General features: G+C 41.7%; 1 protein-coding gene across 1 annotated transcript; it reads left to right on the forward strand.

Annotated features, from left to right (window-relative positions):
- The first annotated feature begins 1,918 nt into the window (after positions 1–1,918).
- Positions 1,919–10,798, forward strand: tnfsf11 (TNF superfamily member 11). Its single transcript, XM_004572987.3, has 4 exons — positions 1,919–2,343; positions 4,821–4,856; positions 8,109–8,232; positions 8,986–10,798. Exons 1-4 carry the CDS (start codon positions 2,140–2,142, stop codon positions 9,417–9,419), a joined length of 798 nt encoding a protein of 265 aa, XP_004573044.1. The 5' UTR covers positions 1,919–2,139; the 3' UTR covers positions 9,420–10,798.
- The last annotated feature ends 501 nt before the right edge of the window (positions 10,799–11,299 follow it).

An 11,299-nucleotide genomic window follows, 5' to 3' on the forward strand; every position in this document is an offset into this window, starting at 1 on the left:
TCATCCCAGATACACCCCATGATGGCCGTGTCATCTGCAAACTTCTGAATGTGGCATAATTCAGAGTTGTAGCAGAAGTCAGAGGTGTACAGGGTGAAGAGAAGAGGGGACAGCACAGTTCCCTGTGGTGCTCCTGTGCTGCTGACCACAGTGTCAGACGTGATGTCCTTCAGCCTGACGTACTGTGGTCTGTCGGTGAGGTAGTCGGAGATCCAAGCCACCAGGCAGGGGTCCACCTCAATCCTGTTCAGTTTTTCCTGAAGCATACAGGGCCGGATGGTATTAAAGGCACTGGAAAAGTCAAGAAACAGTATCCTGACCGTGCCTTTTCCCCCATCCATCCATGATGTAATATGATGCATGTTCACAAAAAAAGCGTAAGAGCTCTGCTTCAAATTCACTTTTTCATCTAAATTTTAGCCTTTATGTTTCGCAAAACATGTCAAATCAAAAGTACATTTCCAAGAAATATTATGCATGACTCAAAATAAAAAAAAAAGACTTACAAGCTGCTCTTTACCATAACAAATATACTGAAAAAACACATCTGATTCACAATTCACAAGAAGTGAAGGGTTGCGTTTAGTGGGCTGATTTCACAAGTTTACTGTCGTGGTGCATTTCTGTGGTGCCAACCAGGAACTTACAAAAAAACAACAAAATTCCAATGCAGAGATGTGATAAATGCATGATTAAGAGTTTCCGTGCATTTTACACAAAGGAATGTCTTCAAATGTGACCTCTTTCCTGTGTTACAAGAAACAAAACCACATCACTTTATCAGTTATGCTGGCCCAGCCAGAGACCTCTGTGCACACAGACCCTAGGTTATTACATTAGACTAAAGCAGGACTAAAGCATATGGTTAAACACCACCAACAAGTGAGGGACCAAGAAAAAATCAGTTAGGTAACCATGGGAAATCAGAAACTGCTAATAGAAATAAAACACCAAACTGCGTATACATGCGTCCGGGACATGGTTGCCCAATAGTAATGTGGCGGCAGCAATGAAGCACAGGATTCACAGAATGTTATACTTCATTCAGCCAGTAATCTGCACCACTGTTCATCAGAACTCCCTCTCTGAAAGACATGACGATGGCTGAACAGGACCAAAAAGCACCACTGAATCTGTTGAGCTAATGAGATCTGACACACAAAGACTCACTATCTTAAAGCAGAATGTGTCTTGTATATGTTTGACTTCACTGAGGTGCTGGAGCTTAGTTAACTGTTTAAGTTCAAGAACTTTTTGCCCCTCAGTCCGGACCCATTATGCAACTTCCATAAGTGGATGTGAGACATTGAAGCCTCCCTCTACTGGATAAGGAAACATCTTATATATCCAGTAGGTCAGAATAGACTCTGCATTAAAAGCTATTCTCGGGTTCTCCCTTTTATTCCGAAGGCGTCGGCACAGCAGGCAGCTTTGCCTGTTTTGTTTTGGACAGATTTTTATGCCGGTTGCATTTCCTGTCGCTACCCCCAGGGAACCTTTGGCTCCTCTTGAGATCAACCCAGAGAGCTTTCACTTTTTAGGTGACTGTGTAAACCAGTACACGTGGAAACATAGCGGTGTAAAAACGAGGAAGATCATATCTGAATACTTTTAAAATCACTAAGACAAGTTTTTTCTAAGCAAAGCAGCATTTTTTTTAGTATTTATGTCAAAAATTAATGAATGAATGAATGTATGGCTGAATATGTTTGTATTTTATTTGATCTTTTTCTCGGTTTTCTTTAAAAAACAAAACAGGAGTGCCCACTGATCACTGATGGGTTGGATTTTTTTCTTTTTTAAACCCATCCTCTTTGCATCCCTGCTGTGCGCCTAATTCATGTTCACGGGGTGTAGACGGGAAGGGGAGGATCACACATTAACGCGTCTCCACAAAGGGCCAGACATAAAGGGCTCGCTTTACCTGTCATGCGCTCAGGTCGATCCGGTTGACAGTCCTGCTCGAGTCTGTTTCTCTCCGGCTACCGGAGGATCCCTCTGATTGGCTGCAGACGCAAACGCGCTCTCTCAGCCCACCCACTGCTGATTATAGGGACTCTTGCAAACTCGGTTTCCTTCCTTGCATTGAGTCTGGGACCTGGCCCCGGGGCTGAACGGCACACACACAAAGCGCGCAGCATGGCAGCTACCCACAGCGAGTACAGAGGCTACCTGCGGAACACCGTCGACATCGAGGTGGGGCAGCAGCACCGCTTCCACCCGGTGCAGAGTTCGGAACCCACATACCGGCCGCTCCTATTCGGGACCCTCGCTGTTATGGGATTGCTTCAGGTGGCCTCCAGCGTGGCGATCTTATTACACCTGACAGGTTATCTCCAAGAGGTAAGAATCTCAGAGCAACAGCGTGGTGTGATCTACTGCATAGTTCGCTCCTATACTGCTTTCATTGTGTGTGTAGCTTCACTCAAACTTGGGGTTTGTGTGTAAATATTTACTTCTAAAAGACTGTCAACAATTGCTGGCCGTGAGCGAGGTAGGACCGGGTCCAGGGATGTTTGCGCAACTTTACAATACCTATAAAATGTCAGATAACCTTTCTAGCTCTACATGTAAAGCAACCTGTGAAGATAAAAAGAGAGAGAGAGAGAGAGAGAGGGGGGGGAAGCAGCTTTCAGATCGAGCCACTTGTGCTGTTCTCCGCGCAAAGCTTTGGTGCACTTTGGTGTTCCTTTGAAGGTGCTGCGCCTCGGCGGCACGCAGTTAAACTGCTGCCTCGCTGCAGAAACACCCTGACTCGCTGATAGCATCTCACGAACCCCCCTTAAAGATTTTTTTTTCCCTTTCCACGAAGATTACCTGTTTTTGAGACGATAACATCTCAGCAACTGAGGCTCGGCTGCGAATCCAAATGTCAGTCTCCATGATGTCTTGTTTGCAAAATACAGATGTTTTCACTTGAGGCTGCCGCTGCTGCCGCTGAAGTTCTTCGTGCAGCGTGTTTACATGCCGTCCGCGAGCTGTATTTGTAATCTGTGTGTGACATTAGCTGTAAACGTTTGAGGATAAGCAGAAACGCAGTGGAGGCAGGGGAGTATGGCAAAGTTCAAGCAGGACCCTGTGGATGTTCCGACGTGCTGCCATGTGTGACAGCGCAGTGACATATGATCTGGGATCGCTCATATTCCTTGAAGACGCGTGTGTGGCATCTTGTAGGTTGCGTGTCTGCGATGATGTGAAATAATAATAATAATAATAGTATTAATAATTGTTTTTTCTACTTGATGGCGGTTTTAGAGTTGAATAATCGTCGTGTTTGAACAAGCCGAGAGGGCAGACCGCATCTCTGCTCTGTCAGGATGCACTAAGTTCACCTGGCGAGCATCTCTCTTCCTCCTTTCTCCCTTTTCCCATCTCTTCCACCTGTTTATGTGTGAATTTCGGGGGCGTTTTACAGGGCTCATAAAATCGTAATCCTATAAAAGTAATGGTACAAAAATTATGGCAGGTACTAATTATGCAATATCATACAGTTCATCAAAGTCTATATAATCTTAATGCTGCAGCTGGAAATGATTTAAAATACTCGCACTGTTGGATAGCTTTAGCTCTAACAACACAGCTACATATATTTGTACATTTATTGGAGAAATTGTATAAGATAATAATTCAGTTCAGTTTTAATTATATAGCGTGGAATTACAACAGTCGCCTTAAGGCACTTTATATTCTAAGGTAAAAACCCTAAAGTAATACAGAGAAAATCCTAACAATCAGATGATCCCCTATGAGCAAGCACTGGAGGACAGTGGGAAGGAAAAACTCCCTTTTAACAGGAAGAAACATCCTGCTGAACCAGGATCAGGGAGGGGCGGCTATCTGCCAAGACCGGTTACAAGTGAGATGAGGAAAGTATAAGTAATAAGTAACTAAAGTTTTAAAATAAACAAGGTGGTACCTCAGGGATACAGTGGAGTATAAAGTAGCATAGCATGAAAATACTGAAAGTGGTAGTTTGAGAGCCAATCATATTTCCAGAGGGGGCCAGTGCCACCCTATGCCTCCATTCTCTAGAGACACCCCTGATTATTATTTTTTGGCTTGTCAATAAAGGAACACTAAAGAAAGGCAGGGTTTTTATTATACAGATATGGATTTAATTCCATAGCTGTACAATAAAAGTGTGTGGAATTGTCTGAGAAGATGACAAGAGGGGAAGGCTGTCTTAAGTACCCAGCAGCACAAGAGGCCCTGTGGTTGGTCAGGGCTTTTTTCCGATGACAGATGCATATAGCAGCAGTCTGTGTGAGTCATCAGTATGGTGCTGGGCCATCATCTGACCACAACACCTGTAAAACTTCCTGGAGATGGTGAGGAGACCTGGGATCGGCACAGTGTCATGCAGAGATAGGAATGTGCTGAAGAGACTATTTTTAATTTAAAACAGCTGATTGGAATGTGAAGGTTAAAGTGTGTTTGCGTGCATGGGAGACTATTGGTTGTTATTACACACAGATAACAGAACAGCAGCAACTGAGAGCCAAAGCTCAAGTTACAAAACAGACTTTTTTTTCCCCTCCTGTTGCGGTGGAATGCAGAATGACATGCGGAAAATAGCCTCCCACTCTCTTGTACTCTCGCAGACACACACACACACACACACACACACACACACTGATGTGTACTGTATGCGTGAGTCTTAATCTCATCTTACAGGACAGCCTGTAGAGCCTGAGATATATCTCCTATCTTGACCTGTCAGAGAACCATTCTTGAGATAGATTCGGCTCATTAAATATGATGTTATCACTGCATTAAAAACAAAACAAAATCTCTATAACCGTTTTTGTTTCTTTCTTCAGGTAGATTTGTCCACAACTCCACATCGGCCCATGGAGGTGAGTCTGACCCCTGGGTGACCCCAGGCAACATGCCCTCTGACACATTCCACTCAGATATTGTGCATTTTCACACGTCCCTCCTGCTGCAACATTATACACATGCTACACGCACACATGCACTTAGTTAATCAGACTTGATCATCTGTAGATTTTGATTTCCTCCAATCAACTCTGAAATTGTCATTAAAGTAAAGCTTAAGAAAGAAGTAGTTACACTGCTGCTAATTAGAGATAATGCCACAGAGGCTAAAAGTAATCTGCTTTAAGAATACGCCAACGCTTGCAAGGTATTTCCTTTTGTCACTGCAAAGGGGGAAGTACATGTTTTTTGTTTTTTTTTTAACAGAGAAGAACCTAAAGCACTTGGAAAACAGGATAATCATGTGCAATTTCTGCAGTGACAGGAGTTATGATTTTCCCATGGGTATGTTTTTCAGTGCACACCACAGCTTCTGTAAAGCAAGCACAAAAACCCTAGGTGGTCACACAGGCTGGAGAGAGGTCAGACCACAGCAGGAAAAACACCTCTCTGCCTTTGATATAGCATTGAATAGCTTCTTGGGGTTTTTTCCCCCCACAAGTTTGATTAATCTTCGATGTAGAATGTAGTTTACAGCATTGGCCATTACTGAGTCACCCATTGGCGTCAGTGGTCGCAGAGTGTTTGTTCGATGATCGGGAGAAGCACGAGGGAGTTGTAAAATGGAAATTCTTAATCGCTGAAGTCATATTTTCTAATCCCTCTATAGAAGTTGCCGCCCATTTTTTTTTAAAGTAGAGCAATAGCAAAAAAACAGTCCAGGAAGTAAAATAACACTGGGTTCCCATAATGTTTTAATTTCCTTTGAAATTATGTATTTGTGTTTGATATCCCTGGCGGAGTGCTTGCACAAACCACCCAGCCTGTCTTGTACTGAGGAGTTCATTGTGTCAGCCCTGTGGCTGTTTCCCATGTAGCACAGGAAGACATGCTGGGAGTTTTTATGAGGTGTCAGGATGACAGGTCCTCATGGCCAGTGCTGTGTTGTGTCGGGGTCAGCACCGAGACTGTTGGTGATCCCTGCAGACTATAGAAGAGAGTTGGTGCTCTCAGGCCTCAGCTGGACAGCTATCGGCTCATTTTTGATGTGAGACAGGATGTTCAGGCTTGGCCTGCACTGGGGCTGGGCCTGTGGTCAGTAAGATCTGGGGAGTGGTGAGAACACAGTGCCATGAATCAGACATAGCTCATGATCTGAATGTTTAGAGATCTGTTTTAGGAGTCAGATGCAGTACGAAATACAAAGAGACAATCTGCTTTGGTGGCCAAGTTCTGAGTGAGAGGACTTTTGTTCTAGTGTAGCATCACAGAAACCACTCATCAACATAATAGACATGGGGAAGGATGGATGCGGTGTGTTGTTAAAAGGCTGAACTGAAGCCTGCATTCACTGTGGTGTTGCAGGACCAAGCATGTGAAATCCAGTCAGCCTTAGCTGCATGAATATTTTCTAAGCACGTCTTCATCGTGTAGCAGCTTAGCCTGGTGCAGAGTGGCTGCCATCCTGCACACTTTACTTCTAGGTCCCTGTGTCGCTCAGGTAGCTGCCAAGCTGCTGTTAACTTTGTTTAAATAATCTCTTCACTATGGTTAAAGAGGTATGACTTGGTCTCACCACAAATCAAGATAGATCCCACAATGTAGGGCCAACTGGGAGAGCATTCACAATTGCTTTGTAGCCTTGGCAAGGCCTTGTTTACCCCTGTCTCATTCCAGGGCGCTGCACTATAAACATGTTTGTGCAGCAAATTGTTTTTGGGGGACAGAGACTGCTAATCTTAGCTTGAGATCTGTGCAAATTTGTCTAGACTTAGGCTGTGAATAAATACTTAAGAGCAATATTAGAGCGTTAAAGGTGTGACGTTGCCAGACTGGCTTTGTACTGGAGTTTATTTGGAATGTGCAACTGTGCTCATGTGTGGTTTCACAACTGGTATGTTTAAAACTTTCAACACTCTCCTTTTCATTAGATTTTTTTTTTTTTTTAATCTTGGCTCAGAGTTGAGGTGAGATAATCCTGCCATTATACCTGCATTCTTCCAATCAGAGGAAACTGCTTAAAAAGTTTAATAATCTTCACCCCAGTGTTTTGCGGCAAAGCCCTATCTGTTACACAGAGCATGTGAATAAATACTCAATTTAAAAACAAGTGATAGTGGCATAACACTACACACTAACACTATATATATCTATGTCTATCTATTTATCTATATATATATATATTCCACCTTATCCCTGGGATGTCTTGAGTAAGAGCAGTCAGAAAACAACACTCACACCTGATATTTTAATTTCATGCCAGATGTGTAGGAGAGTTGGCAGCTCCTTTGCAACTGTTTACTTGCTTGGAAACCATGTTTTCCTTGACTGTATATGCTCTGTCTTGCCTGAGGACAGCCCGGTTCAGACAGTGGATGGCGGCGTCATCGCGGCCTTGAATAGAATCAGCAGTCAGTGACTGAATTCAGTCCAGACACTATTGCTGCCAAATCCCTGAGAAGAACAATCTTTCTGAAAGTTTACACTCACCAGGAGGTCACACACATCTTCAAGTATACACACATGCTCAGCTCCATGGAAAGAAGCAGTTATTCAAACAGACAGCAGAATAAAGCTGTGGGTAAAAAAATGTCAAAATCTTTTTAAAAACATTACAGCTTTATAGTGGGCCTATAATCGGATCTTTATTTTATGTCATATATATATGTATATATATATACTGTGTACTGTTCCAGTGGTCAATGTTTATAGTAAACTTGGCTAAAGTTTCATATAGTGAGGTCATTGTATGTACAAATAGTCTCTCTTAGCCAAAAGTTCAGGCTCCAGACTGCTCTGTTTCAGTCATCTTTTTCTACTCTTAGCTTTGTATGATGTCATCAAGAGTGGATGCACTTAATACGGTCATCACAAGCACTCATCCTCACCCACCTTTAACTTTCTGTTTACTAGAGGCAGCCAATCACAAGAAACCTTGCTCAGCTCACATGGCTCGCTTTCAGACCGAAGATTGACTGAGAGGCTGTATACTGATAGCATCATGTAATAGGCCCTGCTTAGTTCTAACCATGCTGGTGCAAGTTAATTGTGACTGATTATATGAGAGGTCGCTAAGTTCAAAACCTCACGATGATAAGCTCAGGAACACTTTCATGTTTGATCTGTAAATCTGTCAGTTTGTTATGTCAGCTTTTCCACTTTTTCTGCAGGAGGTGCAGACAGAGCCAATGCTGAATGCACTGAAAGATCCAAAGAAAAAAGGACGATGCAAGAATAAAGATGGCATGGCTTCAGCCCATCTACCAATCAGAACGGATCAGGATTTCTCAAAGAGTGAGTCTTAATCGAAATGTCTTTTTTTTTTTTTTTTTTTTACAGTTTCACATTTATAATAAATAAAATGTAAACGAAATATGTTATTTGCCCCATATGGGTTGATATAACTATTATATATAATATATGATTCATATTGTATGCATCATCCAGTTTAAAAAAAAAATCGCCAAATGAAATGATTTGTTTTTAAACACTAACCAAAGTGCTCAACAAATGAAACATTAGCTTGCTACTATATGGCATATACTTGTCCTCTGCCTCATCAGAGGCTTCTCAAATAACTCTCTGAAGCCGTTACCAAGATGCCCCATGAGTGGCGAGACTTGCTCATACTTTTCCATTATGTTTTACTTTCTACTCATTGTAAACTGTGTAAATCTTAGTTGTACAAAAATAGCTACAGCTATGGTTGAATTCATAGCTTTTTACCCTTGTTCAGTAGTACAGCATTAAACGTCCTTTAGAAATTACTTTGCATTGGGATACAAAGATGACTTCCTGTTTTAAGTGTTGAGTCTCTTGATGGTGCTATAATGTTAATGCTTAACAGAGTTGCAACGAATATAAGTTTTACAATAGAGAGGTTAAGTTTTAATGTTGTGACCTGATTTACTGAACCTTTAGTTTGAAACTAGGTTAGTTAAACTAGATTACTGCAAATATAGAAAGGATGTTCTTGATAAACAACAAAAGTTCTCTAAAGGTGAAGTAATTCATCCAGTTTTTCTGTTGTTCTTTGTCATCACACAGAGAGTGAGCTGGCGGCCATCACCATTGAATGGGATGATACACATGCGCACCTCCATAACATGGGTTACCACAAGGGGAAACTGCTGGTGAGGGAAGCCGGTTCCTACTACGTTTACGCCAAAACTTGCTTTCGCTATTACAATTTCAAAGGGCCAATTTCAGACGACAATCCCCCAGTGGATGTTAAAAACACCCAGCTCTTCCAGTACTTGTGCCATGAGAGCATCAAACACAACAGCAAGGCTGTGGTATTAAGCAAGATGGGCAGCACTATGCGGTGGAACGGCACAACCTATAATATGTACTGTGCCCAGCAGGGACGAGGGGTCCAGCTGGATGTCGGAGATGCCTTGTTTGTCAATGTGTCCAACGCCTTCATGCTGGACCTGGCAGGAGAAGCGACGTATTTTGGGGCCATAAAGTGGGGTATCTGAAACTTAAATACATGGGGAGCGGACATGCTACTGAACATTTGATATGCCAAAGAACCACTGTTAGTGATGTTAATTTGTCAAAAGAGTTTTTTTTTTGTTTTTGTTTTTTTTTAATTGTTTTGTTTTTTGTGTCACATTGTTTTGCATCAGATAGCCTTTTTAGACTCTTATTATGAGGAAAAACTTATGCAAAACGTAAACACCTTTCAAAAAACAAACTTGTCTTTCCACTTTCTGTTTTTCCTTTCCCAAAAAGCAGAACTAGCACTCTCTACTTCACCCAAAATAGCACTTGAGTTTTATTGGACTTTTTTGTGGTTTGTGTTGGGGAATTTAAATACATTCAGTTTAGATTACAACATTTAGACTTAAGGATTGACATGTGTTTATGCACTAATTAAACGATTCACAAGGGAGCAACTAAGGAAGTAAGTTTGTTGGGAGGAGGTGCAGCAAGAAAGGATTTATCAGTGCTGATTGTTGGAGAAAAATGTCCAAAGAGAGAATTGGAGTTGATAGAGCATCTGCTTGTACTTAGCAGATTATCATAGGATAAAAATAAGGCCTTGGTATAAGTGTTTTCTTGAAAGTCTTTGGAAGTCAGATCAAGGCAGGCAGTGAAGCATCCTTGCAGTTTAGCAACTTTAGCGGATAGTGACAGTAATAGGTAATTTCACCCAAAAATTAAAATTAAAATTTAGGTTTAGTATGAGTTTGACTTGGGGCCATGGGGTTGTTGCTCCAAAAACATTTATTATCCATCTTTCCGCCCCAAGTGGTCATTTGAAGGTTACAACATGACAATGTCATAAATGACATGTTTGTTTCATTTATGACGATCAGCAAGTGAAGCAGATAGCAGGACTGTCTGACCATGAATGACAGGAATAGACTCCTGTCTCTTCTTTCACTAGACGGACCAAGTTGAGTTTGGTTCATCTTTAACTTAACTTTTTTTTTTTGTTTGTTTGTTTTTCATTTGGCTCTTAGTGAGGTAAATGGGAATATGCACTAAATATTTATTTATTAGCTAGAAAAGTACAGAGACGGGCCACTGTTAAAGTGACCTTTCGGCTGTAAAATCATTTATATTTTATGTCTGTATGACATTCATTAAGCAGCACTTAGAGGAAATAGTAGGCACGCTTTTTGTTATTAAAACACAGGGGCTTCCTTTTAAATTCTATATTTATGTATCTCGATTTTTGACAATTCTGTGTGTACTTGCCTAGCCAAAAGCAATATGGTTATATTGTTTCTTCTACAAGATTGTAGCACACCTGTAAGACCTTCATCTGTTTTCATCTGCTAGATTTTTCTATTCAGTGTTCTTTTTATTTATGTTTGTGTATGTTTTAATAAAAAAAACCTACTTTTTTACAATTGTTTCAAGTGTATTGGAAAAGACCCGATCCAGGCTGTTGTTTGGTGTGGCTGAACTTCACAGGATTAGCTGCCTCAAGCTGTAAGGTGATGAACAGGCCACCCTGACTGTGATATGATTGCAATGTGAAATTTGATCATCTCCAAAATCTTTGGAAAATTCAACACCGCTGTTGCCAAAGAATGATGTCACGTTGTTCCTTTACCTCTGCACACCCGGTCACAGTGGCCCACTAGAAACCGCCCACTACTGCTAACTCACAGCAGATATTTGGAGACCCGGCTCGAAACGACCTGCAAAATAAACAAGAAACAGCCTGTATGTAATATGTAGGAGTCGTTTTGATCATCGTTGTAATGGGTCTCCCATGAAGCCCTGCGGCACGCAAGAGAAAGAGAAACTCTTAATGTTAGACCCAAAGCCAAACAATTCCTCTATTGTGTGATCTTGGGTGTTCACCAGCATATGGCCAGAGAATGACTGGGGTTCACACGTT

This window comes from Maylandia zebra, linkage group LG16 (assembly GCF_041146795.1).
Source record: "Maylandia zebra isolate NMK-2024a linkage group LG16, Mzebra_GT3a, whole genome shotgun sequence".
NCBI classification, from domain to species: Eukaryota; Metazoa; Chordata; class Actinopteri; order Cichliformes; family Cichlidae; genus Maylandia; species Maylandia zebra.